At 63.9% G+C, this 12,296-nt stretch overlaps 1 protein-coding gene across 1 annotated transcript; it reads right to left on the bottom strand.

Annotated features, from left to right (window-relative positions):
* Positions 1-3,226: 3,226 nt before the first annotated feature.
* GTF3C2 (general transcription factor IIIC subunit 2) lies at positions 3,227-12,288 on the bottom strand. The gene is made up of 18 exons (XM_086875256.1): positions 12,075-12,288; positions 11,623-11,932; positions 10,514-10,811; positions 9,990-10,084; positions 9,643-9,720; positions 9,274-9,372; positions 8,823-9,050; positions 8,500-8,611; positions 8,298-8,415; positions 6,546-6,577; positions 6,206-6,335; positions 5,714-5,858; positions 5,313-5,474; positions 4,797-4,884; positions 4,555-4,683; positions 4,272-4,403; positions 3,964-4,071; positions 3,227-3,856 (listed from the first exon to the last, which is right to left on the bottom strand). The coding sequence occupies exons 1-18, from the start codon at positions 12,205-12,207 to the stop codon at positions 3,650-3,652; spliced, it is 2,604 nt and encodes an 867-aa protein (XP_086731382.1). The 5' UTR covers positions 12,208-12,288; the 3' UTR covers positions 3,227-3,649.
* Between the last annotated feature and the right edge of the window lie 8 nt (positions 12,289-12,296).

Raw genomic sequence — 12,296 nt, 5'->3', positions numbered from 1 at the left:
GCACACCGGTACCATCCATCCATCCATCCATCCATCCATCCATCCATCCATCCATCCATCCATCCATCCATCCCTCGCCCACACCGGTACGGTCCTTCCATTAGCCCCCGTCCCTGTGAGCTGTCCGTCCCCGCTCCCGCACTGCTGCCCCACGCACCAGGACCTCGGTCCCCGCCGCCCCTTCCCCACGCCTCACGTCTCCGCACGGGCGGCCCGTCCCGCAGCCCGGCCGCAGGCACAGCACCTCGCTCCCAGCTGCACCTCCCCGCGGGCACCCGCACCGGTCCAGTCTCCGGTTCCGGCGGGACCCCCGTGCCACCGGCTCCTGCTGCTGCCGCCGGTCCCTCGGCTGCTTGTCCCGCTGGGGACCGACTGCCCGGCAGCACCGACTGCCCGGCTGCAGAACACTGGGCGGCAGCAGGACCCTCGGGGGTTCTGGGCAGGGAGCACCTGCCTGGTGCTGCCGGCCGTGACCCCCGCCCCTAGTCTCTTCACAGGCTCTCGAGACCCTTGGGCACTGGCGGCCCCCCCAGGTCCCCACTGCCGCTGCAGCCCCCCAATCCCCAGCCCTGGGCAGGGCAGGCTCCAGGCCCGCCAGCAGCTGAGCGTCGCCTGTGCTGTCTGCTGCCTCTTCATGGTCGGGGAGGTGATAGGTAACAGCGGCTGGGCCAGGGTGGGGGGCTGCCAGCGGGGCACAGGGTGCCAGCTGCTCTGTGCCCACAGGTGGGTACCTGGCACACAGCCTGGCCGTCATGACCGATGCAGCCCACCTGCTGACAGACGTGGGCAGCATGTCCGTCAGCCTCTTCTCCCTCTGGGTCTCCAGCCGCCCACCCACCAAAACCATGACCTTTGGTTGGCACCGCTCGGGTGAGCCGAGGGGCACGGCCCTGCGGGGCTCCAGGGGACCCCCATGGCCGGGTTGGGTGCTGATGGGTGTCATCCCACAGAGACACTGGGTGCACTGGCCTCTGTCCTCTCTATCTGGGTTGTGACCGCAGCCCTTGTCTATCTGGCGGCCGCCCGCATCATCAGCAACGACTACGAGATCGAGGCACGAGCCATGCTGGCCACGTCCGCCTGCGCTGTCGGCGTCAATCTGGTGTATGTCCCACTTGGGGCTGTGCACCCGTGGTCCCCGTGCATCGTCAGTCTGACTCCTGCCCCACCTATGTCCCTGGAACCCCAATTGTGTCCCCAGGTCACTTTGTGTCCCTGTGCACCAGTCTTGTGTCCCCAGGTGCTGCCTCCCCCACCACTTCCCTGTCTTCGTTGTGCTCGGGGCTTCCAGTCCATGTGCCTTCAGCCCCACACCCCACATTCCCGGTCCCCCAAGCAGCACCCCACAAGCCCTGTCATGAGCCCCAGGGCCAAACCCCTGCCCTGCTCCTGCTGCACCTCCAGCCCCACTCCTCCCACCGTCCCAAGACCCAGGTGTGACTGCCTGTGCCCCCTTTGCTCAAGCAAGGGCCAGCAGGTCCCCCATGCCCTGTCAGTGTGGCACTGAGCCAGCCCTGCTCTTCCCAGCATGGCCTACATCCTGCACCAGTCCCCTGCTGGCCACGGCCATGGCACAGGGGCCTACGAGCAGCTGGAGAGCTCTGTGGCCTGCCAGCCCAGCCACAGCCCCCTGCCTGGCAGCACCAGTGTGCGGGCAGCCTTCGTCCATGTGGTGGGGGATCTGCTGCAGAGCGTCAGTGTCCTCGTGGCTGCCACCATCATCTACTTCAAGGTGCCCAGGCTGGACTGCCCCAATGCTGCCTGTGGGAACAGCTCTCCCAGTCCCACGCAGGGTGCCACATCAGCTCTGCACCCAGCCTTACAGACACCCTGCTCTCTGCAGCCCCAGTGTAAGATCGCAGACCCCATTAGCACCCTCTTCTTCTCTGTCTTCGTCCTTGGCTCCACCATCACAATCCTCAGAGATGTCTTCAGGGTCCTCATGGAAGGTGAGTAGTGAATGAGAGGGGTGTGAGACCAGAGGTGCAGGATGGGCACAGGAGCTCCTGGAGCTGTGTCTGCCACAGCCCATGAGGCAGCTCACCTCTTTTGTCCTTCCCTTGCCACACCTGAATCCCCCCAGTCCCTTCTCTCCACCCCGGCCAGGTGCATTGGCCCCAAGGTGAGGCCTGTCTCACCCCAAAGCCACCGTGCTCAGCCTGGTTCCCCTGGGGAAGCCCCCAGCCCCAGTGGCTTCCACTGGGAGCCCTCACCCAGATGGGTGCTGTGGCTGGGGGCCAAGGGTGGCCCCTGTGAGCAGGTGCTGCTGGCAGGGACACCGCGGGGCCTCGAGTTTGATGCGGTGAAGGAGGTGCTGCTGGGGACCAGCGGGGTGCGGGGTGTCCATGACCTCCATCTCTGGGCGCTGACGCTGAGCCACCCTGCGGTGTCGGTGCACGTGGCTGTGGGTGAGTGACCTGCACAGGGCATGGCCAGGGGGATCCCAGTGGCCATGCCAGGAACGAGCCCCTGGCCACTGCTGCTCCTAGATGCCAGCGCTGATGCCGAGATGGTGCTGCAGGAGGTCACTGCCCAGCTCCAGAGCAGGTTTGGCTTTGCCTCGTGCACAGTACAGGTGGAGCAGCACCACGAGGAGACAGCAGGCTGCCCCCACTGCCAGGACCCCCGAGCCTGAGACCCCCACCCACGCTGCTACATTGGGCCAGATGTGGCCCTGGCCCCAGCTCCTTGCGCTAGAGCAGGGCAGTGCTTGAGATCCCATCCTCCCCTCTACCCCACACCACTGCTGTGGAGTCCTGGGGTGGGACAGTGACTCCAGTGTGGTGTCCTGGGGGGACGGACGCATGGCCTGGCCTGTGGAACACAGGGGGCTCCCTGGGATCTTCCACTCCCTGATGTGCCACAGCTCCTGAGGTGGAATCCTGCCCCACCACCCAGTCCCCAGGGAGCCTGTCTGTCCTGGCAGAAGGGGACATCCCCCAAGGGGGACCTCAGACCTGGCCTTGGCCCCAGCCCCACACACTGCTGCCTGAGCTCCATCTGAATCCTGCTGTTCCTGATCCATTCCCTCTGCTGAGTTGTGCCTGTGCCCCTGGTGTCCACCTGTCCATCTGTGCCAGCAGCAGTGCCAGCACTGCCAATAAATGTGTTGGAGCAGCAGCAGCAGCGCAGCAGACTGGTATGGGGAGGGAAAGGGTGGAGTTGGGGGTGGGCCCCTACAGCCACTGCTACCAGCCACGTCTGCCCCAGTGCCAGTACCACCACATTCATACAAAACCACCACGTTTATTCTGCACAGCTGAACACAAGCTCAATGTGAGCGACTCCACAGCTCCCAGCCCCTTCCCTGCCCTCTGGTGCACAGCAGGGATGGAGGCGAGCACAAGCACAGCTCCACGCTGGTGAAGGGTCCGCAGGGTCAGACCCACAGCTCAGCCCTGGGACATGTGCAGGTCCCACAACCCCTGCCCAGCTCAGACCAAACAGTGTAGACAGACCCTTCCAGGCTCAGAGGATGAGGACAAGCATCCAGAGCATCCCAGAGAACGTCTGGGAGCAGCTGTCCCTCCTGCAGCAGACACCCATAAGGAAAGCAGCACTGAGGGGGCCAACAGCCCCATGCCAGCACAGCTGGCCCCAGCCCCTCCCCAGGGTGAGCACATGGCAGCAGCATGAGGGACTGACAGCCCTACTCTGCTGGCAGCAGGGAGTGCTCAGGGGGGCCAGGGCTGCTGGCTGTGTCCCCATAGAGGACGCTGAAGCGGGCCTGGCACTCTGGGAGCAGCTGTTGGCCCACGCCAGAGGCCAGCCCTACCAGGCAGTGTGCCCGCACAATGCCCGCCTGCCCACCCGACACCAGCCATCCCTGCGAGTCCAGGTTGGGGCTGAAGCGCACCTGTGGGAAGAGAGCAGTTCCTAAGGGAGGGGGTTGGGGTGCTGGGACTCTGGGCCCCAGAGCAGACCATCTGTGTGCAGGGCTGGGGCTCAGCCTGGCCCACTCACCTTGTGGAGGGCCTCCAGCTGCAGGCGGTCAAGGCTCAGTTCTGCCTTCAGCTCCTGCTTGTGCATCCGGCGCATGGGCTCCCGGCTCGGGAAGTTCTGGAAGCTGCGCTGGAAAGTGGTGGCACCACCTTGGGCTGCAGGCCCGAGGCAGGAGCATCGCCTGCACCGTGATCTCGGCCCTGCCCGAGGTAAGCGGCTGCCCCAATGCCCCAGCAGCATCTCCTGGCCCTGCCAACCCCACTGCCCAGCCACAGCCCCACCAGCCCTGCTCACAGGTCAGACCCCAGCTGCCTCCCGTCCTCTCCTACCAGGTCTGTGTCCTGGAATCGGATGTAGCTCCTGGCCACCATCTCACTGTAGCGAAGGGTCCTGGGCAGTGCCTGCTCGGCACACTCGGGCCCATCAGGGCTGCACGGCAGCAGGTCAGCTTTGTACACCGGCTGTGGGTGAGAGGGGGCTCAGGGGAGGGTGACAGAGATCCTGCCGCTTCTCTGCAGACAGGGACCACCAGGACACTTTTCCTATGGTCCCCCCTGCCCCCGCCAGCGCTGTGTGCCTGGGCTGGGCCACCCGAGCGCAATGGTCTCTTACAAATCTGCGGTCTGAGGAGCGCTTGACGTTGAGGGGGTTGACAGCCAGGTCAGGCAGCACCGCTGCCACCAGCTCACCGGTGATGTCACCTGCAGCTACTGTGTTCAGCCAGTCCGAGCCAGAGATGCTCTGCAGGGACAGAGGGCTGGAGGGCACAGGGTTCCCACCACCCCCACAAGCCCTGAGCCCCAGCTGGGGCTGACCTGGCCACTGGGACAGAATGGCCCTGCACTGGCCCTTACCCACACAGTGCCCTTGCGAGGGGCCACAAAATAGGCCTTGAAGCCCAGGTACCCGGCGTCGATGTAGTGGATCCCACAGACCCCATACCTGTGGAGGAAGTGAATGAGGCATGGGATGCCTGACTGCTGTCACCAGGAATTGGTGAGCCAGGCACAGCCCACCTCCCCACAGAACTGCCCCAGGGTGAGTGTGCTGTTCTTGCTCTAGCAGCATTTCACAGAGTCAAGAGGACTCAAGGCAGCTCCCAGAGGCCAAGAACTTGCCGAGACCCTAAACCTCTTTGGCAGCACAGCTGCTGCCCAGTTCAGGGGTAGGCCATCCCCTGGCCCACCCTGCCTCTGCCTCAGAGTGGCACAGCAGAGGGGATGTCACGCTGTGCTGGTGCGGTGTGACCCAAAACAAGCTGGGCCTGCCCTTGCCATGGCACAGCTGGACAGTCCCAGGGAGGGGGAAACCAGAGGGGCCCCTGGGAAGTTTGACCAGGCCCTGGCAGCAGGACTGGCCCCAGCACTCACGAGGCATAGCAGTTGTCCTGGGCCACAGTGATGCCATTGTAGGGCAGCAGCCAGGCCACCTCAGTGCTCAGGAACCGCTTGATGCTGTTGATGGGCTCATACAGCCGACGCAGGTCCCAGAACTTGATCTTGCGATCGCTGCCTACCGTGACCAGGAAGTTGCTGAGAAGCAGGAGAAAGGCAGCACTGAGAGGCCAGCATGGAGCTGTGCCCTGCCCCGCCATAGGGCACTGATGGCCCCAGTCCTGCAGCGGCTCATCTGCCCTCCCCTGGAAAGCCCAACCCAACCTCTCTGGTGCTGCAGGGGGCCAAGTACCATTGGCACCATGGCCTCCCAAGCCCTTCTTGACAAAGGAGGAAGCTCCTCTCCTGGCAGCATCTGTACCTGCTCCTGCCCTCACCTGTCAGCCTTGCACCACTCAATGCTCCGGACTGCGTGGTCATGGGCTAGAAAGCACCGGAAAGGGTAGAGCTTGAGGGAGGCATCAGGCTGGTGCACGCACTGCAGCAGGGATTTGGTGAGCAGGTTCCACACCGCCACGGTGCCTGTGGAAAGACTCGTGCCCATGAGGTACTGCCAATGGCACAGGTGCTCTGGTGGGGGACCAGCAGTGGCACAAGCAGGGCTGTGGGAGCTGTGGACCACTGTAAGCCTAGAAAATTCCATCCAGGCAAGTTCAACAGATGTGGGTAAGCCCAGAGCCACAGACAGGGCCAACCAGTGACCAGCCTGGAGGTACATCAGAGTGACAATAGCCAGCCCAGAGAAGCCTTCCTCTAACCCAGGGCTGGGCAGAGGTGCCAGCACCAGTTGAGGCTGAGCACAAGGCTCCAGTGCTCTGCCAGGGTGAGGGCTGCTCCTCGAATGCTGCCGCAGGGCACAGGAGACTCACCGTCATAAAACCCTGCTGCAAGGTGATGGTGGGGCTTGGAAGGCATCCAGGAGAGACTGAAGCACTGTCCACACTCAGTTGCATTACCTGCCTCGATGGAGCCCACCTGAAGTGTGGCGATGCACTGCACCTGGGGGCCAAGGGAGAGCCCTGGGTCACAGCCCTGCAGCGGTGCCATCCGTGCCCCAGGAGCGGGATGCCTGGGGTGGGAGCACGACACTGTTCTGCCCCTCCAACACTCTGCAGGTGCCTCGGCTCCCCAGGCTCTGCCACCTGCACTGGCTGGGGGGCTCGCTGAGTGCCGGCCCTGACAGGGATCACCATGGTGGGGAACACTGACCTTGCAGATAAGGTGCTTGTGGAGGGACCCATCTAGAAGAGAGCAGAAGGGGGTCAGGGCAGGCATTGGCTGTCCCGGGAGCTCCCTGGACTGCAGCTCTTCATGGTCCTGGCCAGGGCTCCCAGTCCCTGTCCTGCCATTCCCCTAGAGCAGTGTTCGCAGCACAGCAGGAACTGGAGCACATGGAGGTACAAAGGCGTGGCAGCAGGACCCCCAGGAGCCAGGCCTGCCTGTGTGTCGGTAGAAGCAGCCCCTGAAATGGGCCACAGGCAGAGATGATGTGCTCCTGCCCCACCATGGCCAGCACCAATGTTGAAGTGATGCAGTGACACACAGGAGCCAGACCTGACTTTGACCACCCCAGGAAGGCAGAGAGCAGCTGTGCAGGACATCTGCTCCATGGCTGACAGGACTAGAGCAGCCAGGCACCACTCCTGGGAAGGGAGGCAGAGACCCTACACCAAACAGCTCAGGGCAGGATACCTACAGGACCACCATGCACCAGCTCTGTCTACCAGAGAATCTCCCCCACCAGCAACACCATACATGAGTGCTGTGGGGACCCCATCCCACATCCCTCAGGCCTGGGGTCCCTAACCCCCACGTGGGGCTGTCCTGCACAGTCAGCACCAGACCGGCACATCACAGCCTGCAGCGTGGCAGCCATGGGTGGAGATACGGAGGAGCTGTGACAGCTGGGATGCAGGATGGAGACCAGCCCCAGCTCTGCCAGGCAGGAACACAGGGATGTGGGTCCCCAGTGCCCCAGGGACAGCCAGCACAGCCACGCCAGTTTGGGAGCTCCCAGCAGGGCCTGTCACCACAGCCTGGCACTGATCCTGGGGCTGGAAACCAGTGCTCCAGCCCAGCAACGACCGCGCGTGCCGGGCTCCAGTCACGGCAGGAGCTGGCTGGGCCCCCCTCACAAGGTGCTGGGGGGGCTGCAGTAGGGCCCAGCCACCTGCAGGCAGCGCAGGCACAGCCAGCACGCCGGGGGCGCTGGCAGCTGTGTCTGGGCACAGGGAGCCCATTTCCACCGTCAGCACACAAGTGCTGGCTGTCGGCCACGGCCGAGCGCCCGCCGCCAGCACGCGCTGGCCATCAATCCCGCTCAGCTCCGGCACAGTCATTACAGGCACCATTAGTCTGAGCCAGCCCTGCACTCCTGTCCTAACGCATGGCTTGGCTGAAAGAGGCAGGTCTGGCAGCAGGGAGATGGGGAATGGCTGGGCTTTGTGGCTGTGCCCTGCTGTGCCCAGCGATGCTGCTGAGAGCCCCCTCCCAGTGCCCAGCTTTTGGGGCTGCCTGGGAGCCACATCCCAGCCAGGCTGCTGCAGTGTCCCTGAGACAGAACCAAAGCAGCACATTGCACACGGCCTCCACTCACACAGGCTGCAGGTAAGGCTGGAGCCCTTCACTGGAATTCCACAATGGAATTGTGGAAGCCATTGGAAGCAAGGCTTTGGCACTGGGGCTTGGATCTCTGGGCACAAGAGTACTCAAAGCAGGCCTCCAACGCCAAAAAGCAGCCTTGGATCCCACACTATACCTGTGACAGATGCCAAGCTGGGGGCATCTTGGGTGGGCTCACTTCCCCACCACCCAGCTCCCAGGCTGAGGCACAGCCCTGCTGGCAGCTCCCCAGCACAGCAGGCTCCTATGGACACAGGTCAGCCTGAGGTTTGCAGTCCCACCCTGGCACAGGGGGAGGAGGGCCAGGACGCCCCTGCTCGGCGGTGTGGCTCTTCCTACCTTTTACCTGGGTTGTCTTGGCGTGGTGCAGGGCCCCAGGGTGTGGCAGGGCATATACCACCACCCTGCCATCTGAGAAGGCCGCTGCCAGCAGGCCCAGCCGACTCATCTGTGGGTGCTGGGGATGGACACATGAGCTCAGACATGGGTCACCTCTCAGGACCCTTGGGGAGCCCAAGGGCAGCCCTCGAGCAGCACTCACCGTCCGGGCTGCAGTGGGTGGCTCCCAGGCACCACTGGGGCAGAACTTCATGTCCCACACACAGCCATAGTCGGCGGCGATGGCATAGGCCAGCCTGGCCTTGTTGGGAGAGCTGTGGGCATGAGTTTGGCCATGACTAACATGGTAGCTGGTGCCCAGCAGCTCCAATACACACAGCGTACACCACTGGCAGAGCAGGCCACCAGCACAGCCCCCCTGGGGTTCAGGCTGCAGCTGGCGGCTCTGGGTGAGGACAAGCCTCACCACCCAGGCAGCCATGGGGGGACGCAAGATCTAGGTAGGCCCCAGCCCCAGCCACTCACCCCTGCTCCGTCTGCAGCATGCCCAGGCCCCAGAGCTGCAGGAGTGCAGGGCCTGAGTGAAGCCCAGACACGCTGTGCGTCTCCTCCATGCTCCTGTGGCAGGACACGGCCACATACTGCGGGGCTGCAGAGCCCTCCGGGGTCGGGCACCACTCCATCGCCCACACTGGGCCGCCCACGAAGAAGGAGACATCCAGGCGCTCTGGGTGGGGCTGCAGAGAGCTGAACCTGTTGGTGGAAGAAGGATGAAGGCTCTTGCAGAGCTGGGGCAGGGGCTGGTGGGACCCCAGGGCACAGTATGGGCCGACTGGCCAACCCATGGATGCAACCCTGGGGGTGGCCCCTGGTCCCAGACAGGCCTGGGGACACCCTGACAGCCACTGCCACGCTAGGTGGACAGCCTGACAGGCAGCAAACACCCTGCTGGGCCTAGGGACACCCCAGCACACACCTGTTTAACCTGTATAAGGCACCATCGTCCTTGATGCCCTCACGTTGAATGGAGAAGAGGGGAGACTTCTCTTCTGCTGGCAGGTACGGGGCAGCCTCGCTGTGCAGGCAGAAGTGAGAGGAGGTCTTCACATCCTTCACCCAATCACCCCAGCACAGCCCCATGTGCCAGCACCATCCCAGCCTCCACATGGCCTGACTGGCCACGTTGCTCCACAGCCAAATCCAAGAGACCCCCAAAGCCCACAGCAGACACATGGAGGGGTGTGGGAGCACAGCCCCCCCCCCCCCACCCTCTTGCTCACCCAGGCACTGCTGGGACCTGCCCCACTTTTCCTTTGGCCCTGCTCCCTCCCTGCTCCCATGGTACCTGTCAGAGAGACACGTCCACCTGTGTGCCACTGGGATCCAGTCAGGGAACTCCCACTGTGAGTGCTTCTGCTCCCGCCTGCAGTGCATGCCAGACCTCAGCCACGGCCCCTGGCATGTCCAGCACCCCCTCCTCACCTCCCCTTCCTGCATCCTGTGGCACAGCCTCCCCTTCTGCAGCACAGTCCCTGCCCTTCACAACCCTCCCTGCCCAACTGGGCCCCATCCCAGAATACTGACATTCTCAACAGCATACTCTCCTTCACCCTCGTATCCAGCCAGTGACGGTACCAGGACACTGCTCCCTGTAGCCCCCCTGAGCCTCGAGCACCCCAAGCCCCCACTCACAGACTGCAGGTAAGGCTGGAGCTCTTTTCCACTGGGGCCATGATGGAGTTGTGGAAGCCGTTGGGGGCGAGGCCTCGGCACTGGGGCTTGGATCTCTGGGCACAACAACAGACTCAGAGAAAGCCCTGAGCCCTGGGGGATCCAACTGTCCCAAAGGGAACCACCACAGGTCCTGAGAACAGAGCTCTCCCCAGCCACTGTCAACAGGCCACACTGGGCTAAAGACATACAGTCCCACTACAGGAACTTCCAGGAGGCCAGGACTCCTTCAGTACCTGCCTCCACCTCCCCCTGCTCCAGCTGGAGCACAGGCCCTCCTCCCTCTCCCAGAGGACCTGTCCCTGCTCCCGTCCCCAGTGGCCCTCACCGGGAGCTGCCACTGGCCTTGTGCCTGCCCCATGTGCCACCCCTGTCCCAGCTGTCCTGCCCTGCCAGCAGGGACACTGTGGGACAGCACAGGCATCTGGAGCTGTTGGTGCTGGGCCACAGGCAAGAAGGGACCGAGGCAGAGCCCCTGTCCTCACCCCTGTGGCTGCCGTCCTCCCGCCGTGCCCTCGAGGTGCCTCCAGCTCTGGCTCCGACGCCTCACTGAACAGCGTGTCGCTGCCCTCCTCCTCCTCCTCCTCTGCCTGCAGCCCTTCCTGTGAGGGCACGAAGTCAGCATCTTGTGCGGGGTCATCGCTGTCTGTGTCCTCCTCCTTCCTCCTCCGGCCCCGGCGCTTCCTCTGGACGTGCTCTGGCTCCGGCGCGCCCTCGGCCGGCACGGGGGGCTGGCACGTGGGCGCCAGCTCCTCCGCCAGCTCCTGCAGGTACAGCAGAGCCCTGGAACAGCAGGGCAGTGCCTGGAGGTAAGCAGCAGGATAACACAGGGGTGGGCCAGCCCTGCCTCCCCCCTTCCAGCCCGTGGTCTGGGCAGTGAATCTGCTCCAGCTGTACCGGAGGGCCTGAGCACACGGCCTCCCCACACCCTGAACTCCCTGGAGCTTGCCCTGCTACCACCAATAAGCTCCTCCTGCTCTGTCAGGAACCAAGGAAATTCCTCCTGCCACAGGCAGCTGCTGCCCCCTGCCAGGGGCTCCTGGATCCAAACACATTCCCTAGAGTGGCAAAGGATTGGTCTGTGAGGAATCAGTACATCCCACCAACACGGGACAAAGTCCTACAGGAAAGGCACTGAGACCCTCTGGGGAGACAGAGATCATTGAATCACAGAATCAGGGAATGGTTTGGGTTGGAAGACGCTTTAAAGCTCATCCAGTTCCACCCCCCTGCCATGGGCAGGGACACCTTCCACTAAACCAGGGTGTTCCAAGGCCCATCCAACCTGGCCTTGAAAAATTCCAGGGATGGGGCAGCCACAGCTTCTCTGGGCAAGCTGTGCCAGGGCCTCCTCACCCTCACAGGGGAGGATTTCTTCCCACTATCCTTACAGTAGGAAGCCATTCCTGTGTTCTGTTCCTACAGCCCCTTGTCCAAAGGCCTTCTCCAACTTTTTTGGTGCCCCTTTAAGCGCCATAAGAAGCTCTAAGGTCTCCCTGGAGCCTTTTCTTATCCAGGCCGAACATTTCCCACCTCTCTCACGTGTCTCTAGGGCACAGGTGCTCCCGGGCCCCAGCTGTCATCACCAACTCACACTTTGGCTGCCTTCCTCTTGGGCCGCCCGCCCCGGGGGGTCTCAAGGCCGTCCTCGCTGCTCCCGAGCCGCTTTTCCATCCGAACGGGCTCCGGGGCCCGGGACAGCTCCAGCAGCAGCACCTCGGCCTTGCCCTTCCTGCCGCGCCTGCCGGCCGCCCGTGCCGCCGGCACTGCCCCGTTCGCAGAGCTCTCCCCGGGCCCCGGAGCCGCCCCGGCGGGGCTGGCTTGGGGCCGCACAGGTTTTTCCGGGGATTTGGCAGCTTCTTCTCCATCCTCACAGTCCAGATCTCCCGCCGGCAGCTCCTCCCCTGCCCCAAAACACCGCAGTTAACAGCGGAACGCAGTAAGACCCCTTGGCACGACTCGGTGTCCCGCAGCACCGGGTACGGCGGCACCACCTCGTACCCCGGGGACCGGCCCCGCCTCACTCCGTCCACCCCCGGTACATACGGAGTACTCGAGGTTCACCCTCCCGCTCCCCACTACGGCTCCGGTTCCGCCCGGCAGAACCCGATCGTTGTCCCGGCCGCTCCCGGAGACTCCGTTCTCGGCACGGCGGCCTGCGGGCGGTGCTCGAGGCCATCGGGGGCTCCCAGAGCCGCCGCCCCGTTGCGGGCCGCGCCACCAGGACCGAACCGGAAGCAGGGGATGGCGAATGATGACGTTAAAATT

Source organism: Cyanistes caeruleus, chromosome 2 (assembly GCF_971803275.1).
Source record: "Cyanistes caeruleus chromosome 2, bCyaCae1.hap1.1, whole genome shotgun sequence".
NCBI lineage: Eukaryota > Metazoa > Chordata > Aves > Passeriformes > Paridae > Cyanistes > Cyanistes caeruleus.
This window is presented reverse-complemented; position numbering and strand designations above follow the sequence as displayed.